Here is a 24,146-nt window from a genome sequence, read left to right as displayed (position 1 = left end):
AGATCTTGGACAAGAAGGTTGAAAAAGTGACAATCTCCAATAGGCTTGTGTCTTCACCCTGTTGCATTGTGACAAGCACCTATGGCTGGACAGCCAACATGGAACGGATCATGAAGGCCCAGGCACTGCGCGACAACTCTACAATGGGCTACATGATGGCCAAAAAACACCTAGAGATCAACCCTGACCACCCCATTGTGGAGACCCTGCGGCAGAAGGCTGAGGCAGACAAAAATGACAAAGCAGTCTTTCTTTAGACTTGATTGAAAGAGACACTTTGGCCTCAGGGAGCTTACAATCTGGTGAAACAGAAAGCACATTGATAGGGCCTAAAGTAGAGTCCAGCAACAAAAGGTATAAAGGACTATTGTGAAAGTTTGAAGGGTAGAAGTTCCCTGAGGGCATATAGAACAGAATGGAGGAAAAGGTTTCAAGTTCTTTGATCAGAATTGGCATTGCATTTTGCAAACACCATAAAATTCGTGGCTGATGGATTGTATACATTTCTGCTAGATGCTGCAGAGACTAGAGATGTAGCCTATAGGACCTCTTAGCATTGAAAAGTTTATAATTTGTAAGAAAGTCAAGCAAGTTCCTATAATAGATTCATTGGATGTCTATCATGTACACAGTACTGTGTCCCAGGGCTATAAAAGTAGCAGTGACTTACCTTCAAGGATGTGCCTAGTTGTGTGTGTGTGTGTGTGTGTGTGTCCCTACCTTGACATTGGGTGAATAGGGAGGTGCCCAACACCTAAGGATTCCTGAAGCTGGAGACAAGTCACTAAAGTTGAACCATTTGCCTGCAGCTTTGTTGCAGTAAATGCTCAGGTGACGGGGTTGACATTCTTCTTGATGAAGGAGCTCATGGTATATTTGGGGCTAGTTCCTGGGACATACTAAGATAGCTTCGTGTCAAGTACTTTACCAACTACAATTCGCCAGCACTCACAACAGTCCTATGGCAGTGGGTTCTGTTACTGTCTTCATGCTGCAAAGGAAAAGAGACTAATTTGCCTAGGAGTAAATTGTTAATGAGTGGCAAAGCCAAGACACATCATGTCTACTGAGAGAAGGTGATGAAGCAGGAAAGACAGAAAGCACCAAGCCATGATTCTGTTGAAAGGCTTTGACCAACTCACTCTGTGATGGAAAGCTCTTTAAAAATAACTGGGAGAATTGGGGTTGTGTAACTATGCTGGGAGGAATGAAGACATTCTAATGTAAGACTGCCCTTCCCTTTGGCTATCTTACTGTTGAGACAATGGACCCCGAGGAACTGGAATTCCCCCAGGAGTCTCATGCTGAGAAGAAAAGGGCTGGCGCTGCCAGCCAGCAGGGAAGCTTTGTCACACAGTGCTGAATACTTGCAGGACAGACCTGGAGGCAGGAGCCTAGACAATGAGTGATGAGTCAATGACAAGGAGGGCCACCCCTTGACCAGGACTGCACATTTCTTGTCCTCAATTTAAATCTAAACCTCATGCTAGGAATTAGGAGAAGGTGGTCATTAAACCTCTTATTTGTTCCTCTCCTCTTGCCCCCCATGCGAATCTCTTTTGCTGCATTTCACTATCGTCTCCAATTTCCTTTTGAGGCTACATGGCTGAGTCCAGCTTATTGGGACAAGAGCAACTCCAGGAACATTGGAACTGTAGCTCAGTGGTAGAGTGCAATGTGGAAACAAAAGAACATCTTCGCATATATCAATTATACATATATTTTCGTAGCACAACTGAGAGAAGAAATGGGATATCATCACTCTATGAGGGAGCTTGGATAGATGATGCCACGAATTGCAAAGTCCTGAGAGGTTAGGAAGTGAAGCCAATTGAAATTTTGTTCATACAATATTTAACAATTTAAAAAAATCAGTAGTAAAACACTTAAACTCGGGCAAACTTCTAGTGTCTCTTGAAAGTTTACTTCTGATTACTACGAATTAGGTAAATTAGTAAAATAAAGGCAACAGTGCCCCGGACATTCAGTTTCTAGAGGCACTCAATGCATTGCTAACCTCTTTCCTCTATAGTGGGATTGGGGGAGAGTTTCTGGAAGTGCTCACTTTATCTATCTGTATACCAAAGGCTCACTTTCGCTCGTCCCCTCTCATTTGGGCTAACAAAACACTTTTGTTAAAAATCCAGGGTTAGTACCTGTAGTTCTGGTGATTGAGGCAGGAGGATTGCTACATAGCCAAACATTCAGGGTTGAGTACAAGCCGTGTGACAAGTGCTGTGCTAGAGTTTGCTTCATAAGATTGATCCCATGTGGTTTCCTCATAAAGACAACTTTCAGCTCCGCGTCAGCTCCGCGTGGTACCAAGGCAAGCTTGGCAAACAGCCCCAATCGCACCCTTTGCCTGTGCAGGGTGATGGTCAGAAAGCCTTCCAGGAAAGGGTGATGCCTAACCTGAGTCACAAGTCTCAACTGGGATTCTGTTAGGGAGAAGGGTGGATCTTGCTCAGTGCTGTTTACCCAGGTTTAGGTATTAAGGGAGTAAAGACAGGTAAAGGAAAAGGCAGAGACACACCGAGGACTTTGCATACCTGGCACAGCAGCGTGGACTTTGCTCTGCAGACAGTGAGGTGACTCAGGATTATTTATTTGTTTATTTATTGGTAGGATTTCGGGTAAACCTTGAATTGAGTACTGTAGCCAAGGCTAGCCTTGAACTCCTCCTGATTCTCCTATCTCACTTTCCAAGTATTGGGACTACAGGTAAGTGCTATCACTTCTGGCTTGAGGATTTTTACAAACACACACACACAAACACACACACACACACACACACACACACACACACACGCACACACGCACACGCACACACGCACACGCACACGCACACAACTCAGAAAAAAAAAATTCCAATCTGAATGTTTTCTGGTTCTATCCTCTCAGGTAGCTTCAGCCCTAGTAAGCTGGATCTCACAGGCTTGCAGAGCAGAGGGCTAGCTTGTGTCCCTGCCTGCTTTATTCCGTCCTGCACTTTACTGTCCTTTGATATTCTTCACCCCAGCCTCAGGGTAGACATGTCATGTACATGTCTTATCCTCTTGACCATGGTTTGGGGATATCGAATGTAGCTTTTCAGCCAGAGATCTTCATAACACTTTTATTCCAGGGGGGAATTCCTTCCGGTGCTCCATGGAGGGTAGACACATGAATCACGGCTGTGTACTCCAAGGGACACAGAAGAGGCTGGAGAGCAGAGCTCTGAGTTTAGACCTGAGGGTGGGCCCAGGGGTTTTCAGTGATGTGCTTGAACTGATTTCATCTACAGCTAAAAGTAAGTAAATAACAGCAGCTGGAATATAGGGCTTTCATACAACAACTGTGACAGTCCGACCGAAGTAAATCAAGACAAACTCCACTGTCAGTTCAGCGCAGAAATGTTTCAGAAAACAAAGAAACCAGGTGATGGGTCTGAGACATATCTGGGAGTCAAGCAGGCATAAGCTGGTTATCAGTTGAAGGAATGGGAAGGCCTCTTGGGTTTTCAGATCAGGCAACTTAGGAGTTACAGTGCTACCAACTGAACTTTGGGGAGGGGAGAGTTAAGCCTTGGATTTATAGTTCAGGTCCTTATATGATTGTTTAAACATGTCCAGTAGAGGGTCGTCAAGTTGGATCAAGATTAAGAGCACTGGCTGCTCTTGCAGAGGGCCTGGGATCAATTTCTAGCACCACAGGGCAGCTCACAATCATTTGAAACTCAGGTCCCAGGGGATCGGACACTGTCTTCTGGCCTCTATGGGCACTATATACATTTATAGCCAGGCAAAACTCTCATACACATGAAATAAAAATAATGTCCAGTAGGACAGACATGATGGCACATACCTATTGAGGAAGCTGAGCCAGGAGGATCACATGACCCCCAGAGTTCAAGACCAATCATAGTTAACAGTGAAACTCTCACCTCAGAACAACAGAAAAAAACCCAATACCCCAAACAGAACAACCCCATCCCAAAAGCAAGCAAAGATTCCCTGCACAAAGACAAAAGAATTATTTTTTTTTTTTGACAAAAGAACTCTTAAGGGGCCAAAGAAAGAAAGAAAGAAGCCCCAAACCATCCAGCCTTCAGCATGAAGAGTTGGTGTGATCTCCCAAGGAAAACTGCCAAAGTCAGAGAAGCTTCTGGGGGTTGGGGGTGGGAAAATAATATCTGTGGAGAAAAATAAGAGACAGGAACAGGAGGTGGAAGAACAGGGGGAAAGTCTAAGGTCAGAGGACAGTGTTGTAAGAGAGTGGTCACACTGTTAGTAAGGTCTCTGAGGCAGTGATGGAATGTTCTCCTGAACCTGGAGACTGTATGCATGTGATCAGCTTCATTCTACCAGTGGTAGTAGTAAAAGCCAGGTTATAGTCCCCTGGGAGGTAGGGCAAAGAACCAGAAGACATTTACTGGAAAGCTTTGATCAAGGGGGAAAGCCTCAGGAGTGTGGCTTTGATTGGGGCCTCTCTTTAGACTAGTCTGCTAAGATATAACTAGTGCTACAAACTTGTGCAGCCACAGGTAACTTCCCCATCAAGACCTTTTAAACCAAGCTCCAAAATAAATTCTTTCCCCCTTAAAGCTGCTCTGTCACTGACAAGAAGCAATGCGTCTACAATCCTTCCCCTGTTCTTTGTAGAAAAGGCTCTACTCATTCTTCAAAGCCCAACAGATACTTCGTCTTCTCCCCCAAACTGTTGCCAATTCCTCCAGGCACAGTGACAGCAATACAGCTTTTTGCCCAGCTGGGTAGTAATTTATCTTTCCATCCTGCTGCCCATTCACCATTATTTCCAAACAAACTCTGATGCAACTGACCTGCCTGGGGCAATAGGGAATGAAGAAACCATAGACATATGTACCGGAATGCTGGGGCTGGGTGGGCCATGTTCTCAGATGAAGATGCACCAATACCCTGGAAAACTCAGGGTGTTTCTCTCATGTACATGTATATGTATATGCATATGCATATATATGTATAAGTTTATGTATATTTGCTGGTTAGCTAATCTGGATAAGAGATCGATGTAAAGGAGCAGTCTCAGGCTGCAGTCATTGGGAGGAGGAAGCTGTGGTTGATCCTTTCAGCACATACTCTATCAACATCCACCCATGGGTTTGAGGCACTGAAGTCCTTAGCTTGGCCATGCTCATGCTAACAATACACATCCGCTCAGTACTTCACCTGCTCCCTGCAAAACTCCCTTTTGTCTTTTTGGAGTTTATCAAAGAGTGGATCTTCTGTTGTGCTACTTTCCTGGTAAATGAGTTAATGAAAGCCAAAGGCCTTGTCATTCACATGTGACTTACCATAAGAAAGATCTTTGAAGAACTTCTCTTAACTCTACCGCCGTAGACAATGAAAACTGAAGTGCTTTTCTGCAATTAATTTTTCCTTAAAAATTTTCTTCAGTCCTGGTGACAAGTCCATCACTGAAATAGTAAGTAATGACTCTTCAAACACCTCTAATTGTACACCGTGAACCCATTTTCAGCCTCCGAGTTCTGGACTCTGCTTCTCTCTAATTTTCTTTCTTCCCTGAGTGCAGAGAATGCAGACCCCCACCACCACAAATGACGCAGTCAACTTTCCCACATTTGGGGAAATAGCAAGGGTCAGTGCACCCAGAGTGTCATGGATTAGCCTTGCCCTGGGGAATCGCCTTGGCGACTGTGCAGCCTCGTTTATGACAACTTGACATACGTTGGAATCATTTTGGAAGAGGGAATAGTAATTGAGAAAATATCTTTACCAGATGGGCCTGTGGACAAGCTGGTAGTTCATTTTCTTAATTGATGACTGATGGGGGAGAGCCCAGCTCAATGTGAGTGGTGTCTCCACCCTATCCCTTAGTGCTGGCGATGAGTTTCTAGGTTATACAAGAAAGCAGACTGAGCGAACCAGTAACCAGTGCTCCTCCATGGCCAACCAGCGCTCCTCCATGGCCCCTGCGTCAGCTCCTGCCTCCAGGTTCTTTCCGGGTTTGGAGTTTCTTCCCTGACTTCAGTTAGTGACAGACTATGATGTAGAACAAGCTGAAATGAACTCTTTCCTCTCACACTGTTTTTGTTCATGGTATTTATCACAGCAATGGAAACCTAAGACAGTGATAGCAAAATTCAATTTTCATGATGAAATTCAAAGCTAGAGGAAAATGTTAGGCATTGCCTAGTCTGAATTCTTTTTGCTGGACAAGAAAACAAAACCAGAGATCCTAGCTCTCCTGTGCTGAGACATCAAACTGGCAATCAGGTGGGAGACTGGGTGGTTCAGTAGGCCCTTCTCTGTGGGCAAATAAGGCTCGAAGATACTACAAGGAAAATGGAACAGTTCACAAATTTTATTATAGCATATTTATAATCATTTTACTATATTACTGTTATTCAACTCTTACTGTGTCCAATTTAAAATTAAACTTTATCATAAATATGTACATACAAGAAAAAGCCGTCTGCATAGCCGTTGGTACTATCTGTCGTTTTGAGTGCCCACTGGCAGCACTTAGAATGTACCCCCTGTGGACTGGAAAGGAGAGTAAGGAGCAATGGGGACCATGTGGTTTTTCTATGTAAGTCAAACCATATGAATTTTAATTTAAAAAGCAAATTAAGTGTTCTTCTGGAGCTAAGCTTCTACCTTTGTGTGTATGTAACTCCAGACAAAAACAGTAGCCATGATTTTGCTGGATTTGCTGTGAGATTTAAGTTACTTAATAGTTACTTACTTATACACAAATGGCAGGTGTTTTGTGATATCTGTGGTTGCCCAGACACTAAAGTATGTATTCAGTAGACCCTGGTCCCCACCATCAAAACTACGTTGCTCAGAAGCAAGATGCAACAGCTGGTTGTATGTTTCAATTGAGGGTTGATAGACAAAGACTCCAGAGTTGAAACAGTCAGGTCACCCTGGGTCTGGTGCTGCTGACAATTCTTCTCTTTCAAACAGATCATCAGTATTTGAGAGGACCAGAGTATCTGCATCCATGAACACACATTTGGAATACTGAGTAAGTGACCAGCAGTGGAGTTTAGTCAACGTGATGCCCAACTCAGGTCTCTTCATAAAGGTGAGATGAGCAGAATCACCACTGTCCAAGACATCTACCATGATGACTTCATCAAAGACAGTCTCTAAAACTTTTCTTATGGAGTCTGAAACCTGTGGGCTGGTGAGTACAACCATCCTCCTAGTAGTTCTGTGCTGTTTCAAAGATGAGCCCAGGACCAGTGCACTTTTGGCATTAGCATCATTTGTGGTCAGCATCACAAAAGCCTGATCTGTCATAGTGTGGCAGGGTGGTTCGCAGAAGCCGGAGCCGGTAGGTAACCACGGCCAGCAGGGAGCTTTTGGTAAAATACTACCAATAGTACCTGATCACAGTGCTTACCTGGAATAGGCAGGCCATCCTTTACTCTTTACCTAGATAGTATATTTTGTTCCTTTCATACAGGCTTTCATGTAGCTTAGGCCGGTCTCACTATGAATCTGAGGGTGACCTTGAACTTCTGATTCTCTTTTGCCTCTACTTCCCAAGTGTTGGGATTCCCAACCAAGTATTCAAATATAGGCACTTATGGAGACTATTTGATTTACCAATGCCTGTGGAGACCACAAGAGAGCATTAGACCTCCTAAACTGGAGTTATAGATGTGAGGAACCCAAGATGGGTGGTGGGAACCAAACTTGGGTCTTCTGGAAGGGTAGCAAATGCTCGTAATTGCTGAGTGATCTCTTCTGGATGTCTGAGTGATAGGGTATGATGTGATCTTTCTGAGCCTGTTTCTTGACCTATAAGATGCGGTTCAATCACATTTACTTTCCTTTAAACAGTGACTATGCGGCTTAAGCAGAACATGCACAATACCTGGACTACTGCTGGTCTACCTCTCCCATGCCTTGCACAAATGCCCAGAACTAGTGATAGCTGTACCACACCCTATATTAAAATATGCCTCACTGATATCAAATCTGAGACTTATTCAGAACTACTTTTTAAAAATGATGTATTTATTTATATATAAGAACACGCTATTTGCAAGTATGCCTGCATGACAAAAGAGAGAATCAGATAGAAGAGGGCATCAGATACCACTATAGATAGTTGGAGCCACCATGTAGTTGCTAGGAATTGAACTCAGAACCTCTGGAGTAGCAGCTAGTGCTCTTAACTGTTGAGCTATCTCAACAGCCTGAACAAACCACTTGTAATACATTGGCCACGGAAGAAAGAATATGCCAAGGTTAGAAGCAGAATGTATTCCTGTGCTTACAGTGTCACAAGGCCTTTGTGTAGTTTTGAATTAGAGACAGGTTGTGCTAGCTACATTTAAAAAGTGTAAACTGGTTTAAAATACACACTTCAGAAGGCGACTTTATCTAACCTGTTAAACTAGTTCTAGCTTCCTTGGACACGTAAAATTGCGTAACTGGTGAGCTGAAGGATTAATTTATAGTAGAGAGTGTCTCCTTCATAGAGTGTGCACCTATACGAAGTTTGAGGTGCTGGTTTCAATACCCACCACCAAAGGAAAAGAACTGTATACCACCCCATTGTAAGGGAACCTTAATAACCCAGCCTACCGGTACCCGGGTCAGCAGGTTCTCTCTCCCATGTGACTGCTTTAAATCTATCTAGCTCAGACTCTAACAGATCCCCAGGTCCGTGTGTCACAAGGTTTATGCTTTAGCTTTTAGTGAATGTCACCAAGCAGGTTGTATGGAGGTGCTGGGTCTACCAGAGGCACAATCTGCATACAGATGTCTAGCTATTCCTCCTTAAGTTAGCATCATCCAGTTTGTATTTTAACTGATTTTACTACTCACTTTCACAGCAGTATGGACTGCCTGTGAGGACTAGAAGGTATTACCTGGGATACTGCATTTGTAATGATTTCTAGTGATACCTAAACATTTACTATTATCCTGCTTTCCTTTGTGCTAACAAGCATTGCTTCCTCTATAATTGTATTTTTATGGTGCCAACAAGCTCACATTAAGCCATTCATACTTTAGTATGAATTTACTTGGATTGCAATTTTTAAAGATATTTTACTTTTAGTCATGTGTATGAGTATGTATCTGTGTGGGGGTATGTGCTCATGTTTGCTTTGGGAATTCAGAATCATGAGATTCCCTGGTGCTGGAGGTACATTTAGGTTATCTGTTGTACAGTGCTGGGAACTGAACTCAGGTCTTCAAGTGCAGTTCATGTTCTTAACCAGGTCTCCAGCCCCTGGACGGTAATTTCTTGCAGGGTGAAGTCAGTATTGAATCTTGAACAAACTGATTGTTGAGACTCACAGTACACTTGTCCAGGGATGACCTGGACATTCAAATGCAGATTTGAATTCCAATGTGCACTTGAATTACTCATACAGGACATGGCACAGAAAGGGCCTATCTGAAAGCAAAGGCCATTTGCTGCTCACCACAGTCACAGGCTGGGGTAGCAGAAAGCAAAGGCAATTCAGTTAAAGGAGGTGACCAGACCAAGACTCCACAAGGAGAGAGCTGATGATGGGTCAGCGCTGTAAGACAAGACTGGGACAGACATAGACAGGGTGTAAGACTGCCTATCCCTCAGTGAAAGGGCTGGAGTGGCTAGCCTTGTGTCTCTGTGCAAAACACAGAAGCTGAGAATGGTACAAGTAGAGAAAAGTTGAAACAGCAAGTGACATGCATCTCCGTCCGGGCTGCTACTGCCATTCTTGGCAGGTATTTCCTGCCTGCAACTTTGGGCAGTGTATACTTACCTGGCACTCTTGGCAGGGTCCATACTGTAGGGTAGTGTACACTCACCTGCTACTCTGCTACCCCTTTCAGTTTTGTCATCTCCTTTCTCTTTAAAAATTCACTCTTACTAAATCCCACTATTTATCATTCCCAATACAGTTATCTTCAAAGAGTCGTAAAAACTGTGGGAGGGGTTGTAGCAAGGATGAGAAAAGGGTGACTAAAAAAAAAAAAAAGCTTTAGGGAATTCAGTAACAAGGGAAGAAGTGCTGGTGAGCTGTAGCCTGACTCTCATCATAATCCTTTTTCATTCCTTCTCTTTCTTTCTTTCTAACAGTTTATTACAATTTATTTTATTTAACAATCTAGGAAGTTCTCGGCTATCAGCAGTAACAGTGCAATTTTGGACATAATTGGGAATTCAGTAATCTCAGTGGAGCTGTTAGTATAGGGGACCTTGTAGGTGAAATACAGGCACACTTTCCATAGCACATGTGAGGGGATCTCTCTAAAATTGACCTTGTTGGTTTCATTCTCAGCAAACTGACCTGGACCACTCCACATGGGCTTTATTGTTCCTGATGTTAATGCATGTTCTCTTTTTACAATAAATTCATGACCCTCAGAAGATATTAATTTCACATACATAGCATCAGGGCCTTCACAGCCATCATAGGTTTTCTCCTCTCCATCCATTATGTTCTTATAAAATTCTATTTGATCCCAGCGGAACTTTAGTTGTTTCCCATATGGGTCCTGGGGCACCGGAAGGAATTACAGCCGCAGGTACCTGGCAAGGCTGAGACTAGGTCTGCAAGCAACTAGCCTAGCAAGTGACTTTGTAATACTTCCTAGACGGAGTGAGTGAGAACCACCTCTTCTAGCATGAGCACCTGCGTGTGTGTGTGTGTGTGTGTGTGTGTGTGTGTGTGTGTGCGCGCGCGCTGTGGGGGTGGGGTTCTGTAGAGTTGGGGGTTTTATTACCTGGGGCCGGTGGGCTGCTCCCTTATCTGACCTTCATCATTGCAGGGGGATTACAGGAAAACAGAGTATCTTCAGCAAAGGCAATGTTAACTGGTTGTCATGGTCACCGATGGGACTCAGGTGGTTATCACTCCCTAGCCACCTCATAAGCCTCCTGTTCTTCCAGGATAGATGTAGTGTATGGGAGACCTATATCTGAGCTTGGAGTCCTATTTTCTCTTCCTCACAAAATTCAAGCCAATGCAGTGCTTTTTTTCTGTTTATCAAGCCTCAGCACACGTGTCACCTTAGTAGCCCTCCCAATAGATTTTGTTGTGACATTTGTCCCTCCTCATGGCTCCCCTTTCATGACTCACGCTCTCCATACGATGCTGCAAGGATAGAGATAAGTGCCAACACCCCACCTTCTGCATGCTGTCGCTAAGGCTGTGGAGGCCTGCCTGGGTGAGCCTCATTTGCCTGCACACCAAAGTTCCTGGCTCTCAGAAGGTTCTTAGACAATGTCAAGTGAATGAAGAGAAGGGGAAGAGAAATAGTCTTTTATTAATTTATTGGGCAAAACACAGAAAGGAGTCAATGACGCACTGACCCAGTAAGTAAAGCTTTTAATGACTCTTGTCTCACATTTGTGAGCATGTTAGCAAGTGAAAAAAAAATGCTTTTATTCTTTCCAAAGGACAGAGTTCCAAATAACGATCACAGTTTTAAAGTGATTAAGATGCTGGGTGAATAGCCAAAGAATATTATCAAATAACAAAATCTCAACAACTTATCAAATGAAACTTTACTGAGACATAAGAGAATATGTGTTAGGAGTTAACATGGCTAAAAATGAAACATCACAGAAATAGTTAAGTCCATAAACCTAGAACAGGCACTGAATACCAAGTGATTAGGTGAGCACACACTACAGACAAACTGGTATTTGAAGCAGCTTATAGCACCAACACATTGGCAGGACCGACAGAGAGGCAGGTCATTCAACCAAGGCATCTGGGAATAGGGAGGACCTCAGCCATCTTTTGCTTCTATTTCCTTGTGACTAAAGGGGAAGGGGAGGCTCAGAGAGCTGACCGGGCTGGTCCTACGTCACCTGGCACAGGACTGACCAGGCCATCGAACTGGTATTCTATTTGATTTGTCGTATTTTCCTGCTAACAGGCTTACGATGAAAGAAAACAACAAACTTCATAGCATACTTCAGAATTACATTTATTTCACTGGAGGTGACTCTTGGGCCTGTGCATGGACACACTTTTAATACAAATTCAAGGTGATGAGTTTGACAGTTCTGCTGTAATGGTAAGCTGGTGGAAGATGGCACCTGAACAAATATCATTTGGCACATATTTTTAAGTGTTATTTTTGTGTGTGTGTATAGAGCTCAGAAGACAACCTGCAGGAATCAGTTCTCTTCTTTTACATTGTGCATCCTGAAGATCAAACACAGGCTGCAGGGCTTGGCATCAAGCACCTTTACCCACTGAGCCATTTTGCTGGCCCCAGTTTGACGCATCTTACATTGTGTAAACAATGAATAAAAATGATTAACTTGTTGGTATAAAATTTCCCCCATGGATAGTTTAAAGGTCAGCAAAGTATAAAAATAATCCGAACATAGAAAAAGCAGTCCAAGCCTTCCCTTGAAAGTGTAAGCATGACACGCTTTTTCTTTCAGATGGTAAAGAATTTAAAACATGATTTCAAAGAAACAGAATATTTAACTATAACCCGCAGCTTAGGAACCACCTGCTATATTTTCCCTATTTAAAAATATGTATGTTTCTTCAAAATGCTCTGGAATCATGGAACCGTGTGTACTCTACCTTGCCAGGGCCACAGAGAAATTTAAGATGAACTACGGGGATCAGAGCATAAAGACTGCAGTGCTCTGTTCTCAGGAGTGTCAGTTCAGACAACAGACTGAACATACAGAAAGGAAGCCATGTTGTCAGTGTGGGATAGACATTCCACATGGGACTTCTGTGCATCATGACATCACCAACCTACTGCTGCAGTTACATGGCTTTGTAAGTGAACAAAGACAGATAAATAAAAGTGACTCCTACATGTCATATATATGTATATATAGATTATACTTTCTCACATTGACATCTAGTTATAAGTAAGTCAACAGTTGGCTAATGATTTTCCTCCTGGGTCCAGCATCAAAGAATCTGATTTTACTATTATTGTGAGCACAGCTCAGATCTGGTTAGGAAGTTACAAGATATTTACTGTCTCTAATCAATGAAAGGGCAACAAAATCACCTGGGACCTCAAGTTCATCTCTTACCATTAAAAGTATATTAACAAAAATGTGTTTAAGTACTAAAGAATATACTATGTTTGCTACCAATAATGTGCACATGATTGCATAAAAATATTCTGTAATAAAATGCCTTATAAATATTTAAAGAAACATGTTTAAGATTAGAGTGAATATAAGATTAGTGTTCTGAAACTATCAGTAGAAAAATATACTTGTAAAAAAAGAATGTTCCATTGAATGTAAAAATTGTCTTTTTGGTGTACATTCCCATCTTTACCTTTTCCAAGGTAAAAGCTCTCTCTCCTGAACAGGTGCCTTTAATCCAGCTGGGAGCTAAGCAGTGAGAACAGGTTGTGGGCAGTGCTATGGCTTTCACACACTCAGTTCCAAGTGCTGAGTAGATGGGTAACTTGAAGAAATTCTGATGCCTCTGTGTCACTTAGGAATAGTACTGCATGTTTACCATCAAGAAGCATGATGCTCAAAGTCCAGGCATTAGATATTAAAATACGTTTTCTTTTAATACACACTGTATACAGGTGGGGGAAATTTTATAAACCACTTCTGGGGCTAAGTCCTGTTTGAGAATACTTTTGAATCCTTCATTAGTGGTTACCTTAATAAAACTAAAACATCACAGGCTTTGTGTTTGGTTTGGGCTTCTAATTGATTATTTTAAATAGTCACTGTGACAAAGTCAAGATACCTTCTTGGTCATGGCAGGTTATGTGCCTCTGCGATCCTTACTGGACACTGTGAGGGTATGTGGGCTATTTTCATGATCAGAGTAAAAGTGAGGACCTCAACACCCAACTGCTAGACGCTGGAACTGTTCTACAGAATGTAAGCCTCCCTTTGGAAAGGCCCTTTTCCCCCGGGGTGGTTTGTGAACATGGTAGTGTTGAAACTGCAGGCATCTGCAAAGAGCTCAAGTGTCTTTCTATTATTTGAGTGTTTTTTTTCCCACTGTGGTCCACCCAGTTAAAACTGGGAAGGAGGGAATGTCCCTCTGAAAACAGTTGCTCTAGCAGCAAGGACAAGTACCATGCTGATGAGGAGAAAGGGAGAGGGTTGCCTGTAAAGCTGGGCCCAGGAGAGCAGCTGTTTTCATGGATTTCTGCTCCCCTCTCCTTGTGAGGCTCTCAGTTCATTCTTTCACTCCAGCTATGGGGGTGGAAGTTTCTGAGGTGGCCAGCCCCAATCCAGCTGAGATCAAGAGCCCTGGAGTATAAGCTGCCCAGGGTCCACCCAAGGGTCTCTCCCTCTTTCTTAGCCTCAGGATCAAAGCCCAAATGACTGATATGAGTTAAGACCCCATCAAAAGGGCTTTGAGTTTTAGCCTTAGGTTTTGAAGTGGCACAGTTTATTGTAGACTAAGGGGCCAGCACAATTCCAAGAGAGCAGAGAGAATAGCACCAGCTATAGTGCAGATGATCTTTTCAATATTCTTTCATTATTTTTTTTGTACAAAAACTACACAGAAAGAATATGTTATTCTACCTACACAGAGTCAGGAGAATGATATAATTCTGGAAGGGCTGATGCTACTACAGAAGTTTCAGGGTGGTTAGTACCCATAGTGCAAAAAGATATGGTTGTAGACACATGCCGTCTCCCCAGATCCCTCACATGGGATATACATAGCTTGGCACAAACCTTATTAAGAACAGAATATAAAGGTTTTTGACTGAAGGGATTTTTGACTTTTTGATTTTTGAATCCATTTTAATTTGCCGGTGCTTAGACAATGTAGGTCTTGACATATCTTAATCAACTGTATATTGTAAAGACAAGCTTCCCACAACTCCCCTGCCACTTTCCTTATACAGTAACCCAATATGAAACCATAGTTATCAAATAGAAAATAAGATTGTTATTCTGTATTAAATCAGAAAGGACAACTTGAAAAAGAGAGACTTCAGGGTCTATTATTCCAAGAAAAGGGTGTTTTAGTTACTAGCCGCGGTTACCAGGTAAGCTGAAGGAATCTCTTCAGGTTGCTGCTGAGGTTCCCATTAAGAGGCAAGGGGTGCTTCCTGGTCCACTATAAGATGATGCAGGTCTTCTTATCCTTGAAAGGGTTTTCGGAGGTCGGTATGCCCATCAGCAGAGGGTCGCTCCGGGCATGCTCCTCACAGTATGACATCAGGTCTGCAGATGCTTTTGAGACCTGACATGGACAAAAAGAAGAAAGACTTTATTGACAAATGTCAGTAGTATATCTGAACCCAAGTGACATAGCATGACTTTCAGACTGCTTGTCAAGTGCAGGGAAAATGGTACCTGGCCAGTAAGACCTGCCTTAACCAAGTGATCAGATGAGGCCATGTCTCTCCTGCAAGCAAAAACATTTAACTAGAAACAGACAACAATCAATGTCCATTCTAAGTGATGGCAACTCTGTGAAACAAGTTGCCTGGATTCCCCATAAAACACACTGTTGGTTACATACCATTGTTACAGAAGCCTGCAGTGCAGTGATTTTCAAGTGGCTTAAAGAAAAAGTCCTAGTGTTTTCTGTATGAACGTGGAGCAAAAGAGAGACGCTGAGAGAAAATAAAAGCAAATGACACTTAACAGTTCTCACTGGTAAGAAGTGTAATAAACTCCTGTGAAATCTTGGTGAAGCAAATGCATGGCTGACTCTGCCATGCCTGATGCCCCGTGTTCGTTCCCCATGACTCACATGGTGTGAGAGAACATTCTTCTATACCGTACTCTGGCTTCTACATGTATGCTTATTACTGATGCAACACACACACACACATACCCTCCCTCACCAAAAATATTAATAGTAAAAAATGAGTGTTTGGATATTTGCCATTCTTCTTTGGTATGAAATGTTTCAAGATAAAAGTTAGGGACAAAGAAGGCAAGGCACGAGAGTCGTGGGGAAGTTTACACTTTAGCTTCTATGCTGGAGGAAGAAGAATGGGGCACAGAATGGGATCTAGGGACTGCGTAGTGGAGCCAATACTTGAGCAGGCTTTGAGCTTTGCTCTCAGTGACCTAGTGTGGGGGGAAAAAGCACAACAGTAGCACAGGAAGGCACCGTGCCTTTCTCTGGTGTGGCATGTGGCACTATGCATCTTGTAAAGGCAGTCTGCTAGTAGACTCCAGGAGTGACAAGGCCAGAGCTATGAGGGCCACCACTGATACCTCAAGCTTTGCAGACAGGTGACTATCTCTAGTCAGGTAATTGCTTCCATTTCAGGAAACAGCATGAGTCATAACCTTGCAGGGCTCTCAAGGGCCAGTCTTCTCAGGGTTGAAGGGAACAGTCAAGGTCAAGGTACCTAAGAAAATACATCTGCCTCAAGATGGGGTCTCTATTAACCCTGGGGTACAGGGCAGCCACTCAGTGGCACACCAAAGGCAGTGTTTTTTGTTTTGTTTTGTTTTCTCCAGGAAGAGTCACACTAGCAGTTACTTGCAACACTTTGATAACTCTCTAACACTTGATAAATTCTGGAAGTATGACAAGGATGTTTATCAACTTCACTGGGAATCCTGTCCCCACTCAGAAGACAAGGTTTGATCACACTCATTCAGGAAAGGCAGGCACTTCCAGCTTGTCCCGGGCTTGACAGAGGGACTAGTTTAGATATCTGGTCCCTCAGCTGTTTTGGAATAACACCTGTGGTGGCTAGGAAATGAAAACTAAATTACTGTCAGCCTGCTCCAGGAAAGGCCCGGAAGCAAGCCGCACACAGCTGTGTCTTCTCTGACCTATGCTCCCACCCAGGAAGGGTGGGCAGTTGCCCAGAGCAAGCCACCAGGCCGCTCACACTTGCCTTCATTCTTTCGATGGAGGCCTCCAGCCTCAGCTGCTGCACGGTTCTCCTAGCTTGGGCTATGCTGTTGGTGCTTGCCGTCTTGCTGGACATCTCTGATGGTTCTTCTTTCCTGAAATCTGAAGAGAATTTTTAAGAAGGTGAATAGTATTTCCTTTAGGTTATTTGAACCTTTATTAAAATGGGTTACTTGAAGGAGACTGGCTGCATATCCCCAACTATCCCAGCCAGAACTGCCCCACAGTAATGCTGGTGATGATCGAGATGTGCCAGCCTGCCACCCAGTTGAGTATCTACAAAACCTTTCTGGCAGAAATTTAGCATGAACCAGTTTAATCTATGTGCCCTGACATACTACAGAAAAGTGTCCTTTAAAGAACTTCCTAAGAAACATCGCAGTAGTTAAAGGACTCTCTGCAAGCAGAGCGTGTTACTATCACCACAGCCCATAATGGAAGGCTTTGCTTCTATTGGCGTGGTGAAAAATCCAAGTCACAAGAAATGGTGAGGAAGCCCTCTCCTAAAGAATTCTGCACACAGGGCAATTGCTAGGGGACATCAGATGTGCAGTAAATTTAAGACTATCAGCAGGTAAGCAAGTCCTTATTTAAAAGGGGATGCGGGCAGGGAACTTCAAGCTGAAGGACTCGTCAAGATAGATCTACAGTAAATGTCAAATGTATAATAGCCTGAAATAGTACAATGTTATCAGTCCTCCCTGACTTATCCTGATGGCCAAGACACTTGCTCAACCTGCCCTCTAATGTTAGAGGGTTGATCTTCCTCTCTGGCCTGAGCCCTTGGATTCTACACCACCCTGCTGCCTTGTCTGTACAACCAGATCATGCAAAGCAGTCGAAAGAGCCTGGCCCTTGAGCTTTGACCCGTCTGCTTAGCCAAGGGCACCATTTCAAGAGGAAGACAAGTCCAGGACAAGTGCTGCCTGGTGGCCCTGCCATATATGGTTACATTCATGCCTAGAGTGGTGGCAATTGGAGGAAAAGGCTGAGCTGGCAGGAAGGTGGCAGTTTCATGACTCATGGAGCAGGTGGGCAGTAGGTGTGTCTCCCTGGCACTATGTGAGGACTCAGCAGTCTAGGGCACCATGGCGCCAGTAGCAAACCCAGGCTGACTCATTCTTTTGGGAGGGCTTGCTGCTGCACAAAGCTTAGACCAGATAAGGTATAAAACACCAGTAATACAGACCGAGTGAGTGGCCGAGACATAGATGTCTCCAAGGGCTGAGTCAATGATCCAGAGGGCTGAACCCTTTGGTGTTCGTTTTTTACACATTTATACAAAACCAAAACACTCAACAAACAAAGCCAAGGATATCCCTTCGATCTGTGTGCAGGACTTTGGACTGGGCCTTGGCCTCGGGCTTCCAGGTAGCAGGCTTGGCAGCTTCCCTGCTACTAATCAGGAGGTTGAGGGTGGGCAGGCTGTTTCACTTTGACTGCTTATCTTCTCATTTGTAAGAGAAGGGCGCCATTAGCCACCTCCGCAGCTTATGCATATCTAGTGTAGGATCCAGAACCATGGTGGTCCACAAATGCAGCTGTGGGCAGTACTGGAATCCCCAGCACTCTTCCCCTACCTGCTCAGTGGACCTCAGGGGTTTTGATTAATTTGGTGGAGGCAGGGCACTTTACAATAAGTCATTAGGCAATTTTGCCACATCAGTATCAGGACAGAACCAAAGGGGTGGTGACAGCCAATAGCAGATTAGGGATTAGGGGAATAGGGAGGCCCTAGTAGAACAGAGGTACATAACAAGGAAGTGTATGGCAGGGCAGGGTGGCCTTGCCTTGTCTGAGGCCTTAAGTGACCTTGATTCAACACACAAATATAGCCTCTTCCTCAGATTCTAGTCATGAAGCCCCACCCAACAGAGAGGCTTAGGGTCTCCTAGGGAGAGGGAAGGCGCATCACATCCAGTGACTTGGCCCAAATCCCTTAATATGCTTCCAGGCCAGGGTCTATTAATCAGGGTCTGAAGTGACAGCAAGGCATGGACAACCTCACCTTGCACAGAGGGCAGGGCCCGGTATATGTCCCTGCAGCCTGGGAACCTGGACTCTCCTTCTAGCTGGTGGCTGCTTGAATGTGACCCTGACTCTTTTCTGAGTGGCCTGTGGTTTGTAGGCTGCACCCTCAGGGTTTCTCTATGTTCCCTTTGCAAGAGAATGCCAAGCAATATCTTTTTCTCAACCTTCAGGTACAGTTTCTAAGGCCGAGGCAGATTTTCATGTAACTGCAGAAGAAGTCACACCCGAACATCACTCATTGCTGCTACCTGTATGGCCATCAGCAAACAATCTACAGTCCAGCTCTATTTATAAAAGCTTGGGAAGTTCCCTCTTTCAGTGAAGATAGCTACACAGAGTTACACAGGGGACTTCTTCCCTTCCCTGACTGCGTTACAATTAATATTTAAAGCAGCTAGCTTGTAAGCCAAGACAAAAGAAAAGGAAAGCGATAAAACCAGCAATCCACAATTCATTCCTGCCAGTCCAGGCTTCTACTGCCCCTTAGCTGGCCTTGGTCAGACTCCTAGCCCCTCACTCTCTTGCATGGGGAGATCTTGCAGGTTTCCAGGCTCTAAGCCGTCCATACATCACTTGGATTTTTTTTCCTATTCTTCCTTTCCTTCACACCTCCTCTTTTCTTCTTAGAAAATGAGGTGAGGTGTGGTGGGGGAGGGTATCCTCAGTATGCCCCGCTGGTTCCAGTCTCCTAGGTGCAAGTCATCCTTCTTCTGAAACCTCCCAAATAGCTGGAACTAGAGGCACAAGCTACCACGCTGGCCTAGCAACTTCCTGTCCCTCTTTCGAAGCAGGGCCTCAAAAAGTAGGTATCTTTTCTCACCACTGAGAGAGGGCTCTTCCCAGGTTTTTATAAGAACAGAGTGGCTGTGGATAATTTGTTGATGGCCACACAGGTAGGAGCGTGCTGGTTCAGGATGGCCTTGAACTTGTAATTCTCATGCTTCCCTCCCAAGTTCTGGAACAACAGGCATGAAGCAACACCTACAGCAACGTGTTTTCAATTAAGCACTTCTGGTACTGGGTTGGGTATGTTGAGGATGGATGGTAAAAAAGGCACAGTGCCCAGCCTCACAGAGGAGCACTGAGGACTAATTAGAAGCTCTCCTTTTCTGCTTCAAGGGAGTCCAACCCTACCACACCAACTGCCACCCTTCTCAGTTTCCTGGCTCAAATGCAATTTTTCAGAAATCCCTCCCTTCTGCTGGTTGTGGGGATAACCTTACCTAGGGAACTAGTTAACATTTAGAGATGAAAGCGTTTTAACTTCATTCTTAAATACAAAGTACTTTTAGTACCTTTCTGTAGCAAGAGGTTTGGGAAGTCAAATTCAATGGGTTACTTGTGGGCAGTCCTAGAAAATAGCCACGAGGCCACTGGGAAGGAAAGGAATCTCTGCTTAATGTTTTTGTTCTTAAAGAGAAATCAGATCAAAATCTTATAATTTTAAGTAGAAGAGCATCTTTCAGAGACATGGAATTCTACTGAGTTGTCTCAAGTCTAGACAGAGGCTGGGTCTCTTTCAGTGCTTAGAGGGAGGGAGGCCTATTCTGGGGCTGGGACTGGCTGGCTAGAGAGGACCTTCTTCCTTGCAGATACTTTGTAAAACCTCAACTAATGTCCTGGGGCAGAGCAGGACCACAGTGGTAGAAAACACACCCTTATGTTTCTATTCTCTCCTGGGAGTGCCAGGCTGTCTGTCTATGCACCAGCTTGCTTTATCCAAGCAGAGCTTCCAGGGCAAATACCACCTGGCATCCTCATGGAAAGCGGGAGCTTACTTGCTGCTTTCATACGGTCTTTCAGGAAGCCTTATTACAACCCTGCATGAGGTTATTACTGTTGTCTTAAAGGGGAGGCAAGTGGAACTAGGAAGGATGGCTCCCAGGTAACCCAGTCTGTGTATTTCACACAGCTTGTAAGATTTTTGTCTCCAGAGGTCCCCCTTCCCACCTGCACCACAGAAAGGGTGCAAATATAATTATGGTGGTTCATGAACACTGGGAGGATCACAGAATGTTCCACAACGTGGGTCATCAGTGGGAACACTTCTGACACTCTAAGTAGGGGCTTGCTGGCTGCCTTGTGTTTATATATCTCTACTTGGGGCACAATGTTTGTCTGGGCCACAGTCAGAGAAGGCTTCACTGCTGCATCCAGGAGTTAGCCAAGAACATTCTCCATAGCTCGGAGGCAAGGGCTGACAGAGCACTGGGTGGTGATGGTGGCAGTATGTGTCTTTAACCCCAGCACTCCATTCGGTCCAGTAGAGTCAAAATTCAAGAACTTGAGCCAATGGCCATCTGATGAAACATAGCTGTTGCTTCTTTTCAGCTTCATACATGGGTAAATAATGGAACAAACATGGGATATTTAGCTAATCAAATGGTTGGCACTGGTTTTGACACTATGGTTTGCCTAAATTCTAAGATTCTTAGAAATTCCTAAGAAAAGGATGTTCCATTAAGGGAATATAGGCACTTAAATCTGTGTCAAGAGGACCTGAGCCAAAGAGGAGAGTGAGCATAAAATGTGTCACAGAGCATACTCTTCAGTGGAAGGAACAGAAGAGCCTATAGTCTGAATGACAAGTCATAGTGTCCTGGCCCAAAGCTAATCACTGGGGCGAAGCAACTTCCAAGAACAAACATCCCTCTGTGGCTGTAACAAAAGAGCAAGCCTCCATTTACTCCAGCTCTCTACATCTTCTATAAAAGAGGCACTAGAAGACCTGCCTTCCTAGGGCTGTGAGAGATGGGACACAGACACACGCTGTGCTCAAAGTACCACACAGAGATGTTAAGTGCTGGGCTCAGCTCTGTGTTCTTAGTGTGAACCAAGATTAAGGCACTGCTGGAAAATTATGAGGTTATGTGCCCAGGTACAATAACTTTTTAATACGGCTTAAGAGGGGTAAAGTGCAGAGCAGGCTGTTACAGCCTTTCATCCTCATGAGCACTTACAATTCATAACAGAGCCTGAATGCTAATGGTTAGACTGGGTCCCACGTGCACTGTACAGTGTGTTTTAGCTTCAAATTGTCTATCACCCTTTGGAAAAGAGAGATTTCAACTGGGTAAGGTGCATGCCTTTAATCCGAGCATTCAGGAGTCAAAGGTGGTAGACACCCAAAGCCAGCCAAGGGTATACAGTAAGACTGTCTCAATAAACAAGTAACAAATTTATGAATGAACAAGCAAATGAATAAAAATAAATAGAAAAATAGATTTCCCTGTAGAAGGATGATATCTAGAAAAACTGGAAAATCCTTAGCTGGATCTAACAGGAAGCTGCTCCTTTGACATCTGCTAGCTCTGACGCTGCTCTGTGTGCTCTGGACATGTAGTTGCAGGGGAGCACCGACTCGCTCTTGCTCTTCCCAGCAAGATAACACTACTTCCCTATTTAAAGGACTTTTAAAAGTATCAGATAAAATTAGCATGCATGTAGGTATGAGTTAGTGCTAGGATATGTGCCTACTATAATCGAGGCCTTGGATTCAATCACTACCACTGGGAAAAGCATGTACATTAATAAACATAAATCCTTTTAAAGTGCTGAACACCTGTACTCTCTTATCTGTGTGGTGTGCACCACACTCTTTAGTTCCTACTGTAATTCCAGGTGCTTCGCAGAGGTCTGTCCACTTCCTGGCTTCTGTCACTGAACTGCAGGGCTAGAGAGCACTAAACGATATGTCCCAACATTTATGGAAGGGACTGTGTTCCCCATCCCAAATTCATACATGCCAGAGTATGACTGTATCTGAAGATAGGATCTTCTAAGAGGTAAGTATGTTTAAATGAGATCATCTGAGCAGGCCCTTACCCCATAAAAGAATGGGTTTATAAGAAAGGGAGATTTGGGCCTACAGGTTCACAAAGGGAGACAAGGAGACCAACACTTAGACCTCATATTTCTCATCTACAGAAATGAGGGGAAAAAACGCAAACAAACCAAAAACCAAAACTGTTGCTGCTTAAGCCCCTGGCTTGTGGTAACTGGATAGTATTCATAGCAAATGGTCACAACTAGGTTCTCTTGCCACCAAAACAGTTTTCAAAGTATTTAGAAATTATCTGTCACATGGGAGTGACAGGATTTTTTGCAGACAAGAAGGGTGGAAGGTAGGCTGCTGTTTGAGGAGCTGGGTGTGTGGTATCCCAGAGTCTAGTCATCAGCCACAGAGATGCCACATGGGATGGTGGCCTTCTGGTTCTGCACTGGGCATTCAACCCTGGCTCAATTTTGTAGTGGTTTGGAGTCCTTTCTAGGGGCTCTAGTGAGAGCCTGTTCTGCCTTTCAATGATTGCACAAGGTACCTCAGTGTGTCTTAAGACCATTTCTGCTAAAACAGCAGGGTGCTTTCTGTTGGCTGTAACGGAAGCATGAGTCACATGGAATTATGAACCTGCTGTTAATAGTTTACAGATTAGCCCTGATTTCTATTACTGCCCTGCTATCACTGCTGACCACCTCAGTCTCCTAGACTTCAGTGGAGGAAGGACCAACTCCTAACATTCTCTTTCCCAGCTGGGGTTACGAATTGAGAGACCAGCGGAATCCAAGCCTGTGGCCAAGCTGCATGTGCTACCCAGCTCCTGCAAACCATCCTGCTGACAGTCTGTAGAGAGGAAAAGGAGAAGCAATAAGGAAGGTCTGTAGAAGAAGAGCAACACACATTTTGTATGGAGAAGATGTATCATCTAGAGATCTCTGAGTCATTTACTTAGTTCAGAATCAGCCAAACAGAAAAGATAACAATCTCTCCCAAAGGCTCAGCAGAGCTCCCCTGTGATGGTCCTATCTGACATCTTTCTTTGGCTTATCTTGACTTGTTTTTTTGTTTGTTTGTTTGTTTGTTTTGTTTTTTGTTTTCTGAGACAGGGTATCTCTGTGTAGCCCTGGGTGTCCTAGAACTCACTCTGTAGAGCAGTCTAGTCTGGCCTCAATCTCAGAGATCTGCCTGCCTCTGTCTCCGAGTGAATTAAAGGCTTGTGCCATCAACACACATTTCCAAATAATAATGATAAAGACAGTAAGTTAAAATGGTTAATTCTGACAACTGCCAACATTTGCTGAGTACTGTTTGTGCCAGATGCACACACACCATTCCCTTTAATTTTCTTAACAATGTCAGGAACCCTGATCTTTTATTACTTCTTTTATAAATGGTACACAGAGGTTTTAAATGAATGAATGAATAAACAAACAAACAAACAAACAAACAAACAAATAAATAAATAAGCAAGCCTGAGGTCACACATGGTGGGACTACAGCTCAGGCTATGTGACTCTTTTTTTTTTTTTTTTT

The 24,146-nt window shown here is 43.9% G+C and overlaps 1 protein-coding gene and 3 pseudogenes across 2 annotated transcripts in view; all 4 read right to left on the bottom strand.

Moving 5' to 3' along the window:
- Positions 1–5,546: 5,546 nt before the first annotated feature.
- LOC116100232 lies at positions 5,547–5,692 on the bottom strand (annotated as a pseudogene).
- Positions 5,693–6,722: 1,030 nt separating this feature from the next.
- LOC116099868 lies at positions 6,723–7,312 on the bottom strand (annotated as a pseudogene). The gene has a single exon (XR_004122409.1). The product of XR_004122409.1 is annotated as a glycogenin-1 pseudogene (transcript).
- Positions 7,313–9,987: 2,675 nt separating this feature from the next.
- Positions 9,988–10,491, bottom strand: LOC116099016 (annotated as a pseudogene).
- Positions 10,492–11,254: 763 nt separating this feature from the next.
- Gng12 (G protein subunit gamma 12) overlaps positions 11,255–24,146 on the bottom strand; it is a 123,657-nt gene continuing 110,765 nt past the window's right edge. The window contains exons 4-5 of the mRNA XM_031382087.1: positions 16,788–16,906; positions 11,255–15,163 (exon numbers count right to left, since the gene is read on the bottom strand). Coding sequence (XP_031237947.1) covers positions 15,038–15,163; positions 16,788–16,880 — 219 coding nt within the window. The 5' untranslated portion in view covers positions 16,881–16,906 and the 3' untranslated portion in view covers positions 11,255–15,037. The remainder of the gene's footprint in view (positions 15,164–16,787; positions 16,907–24,146) is intronic.

This window comes from Mastomys coucha, unplaced genomic scaffold, assembly GCF_008632895.1.
Source record: "Mastomys coucha isolate ucsf_1 unplaced genomic scaffold, UCSF_Mcou_1 pScaffold20, whole genome shotgun sequence".
In the NCBI taxonomy this organism is placed as follows: Eukaryota; Metazoa; Chordata; class Mammalia; order Rodentia; family Muridae; genus Mastomys; species Mastomys coucha.
This window is presented reverse-complemented; position numbering and strand designations above follow the sequence as displayed.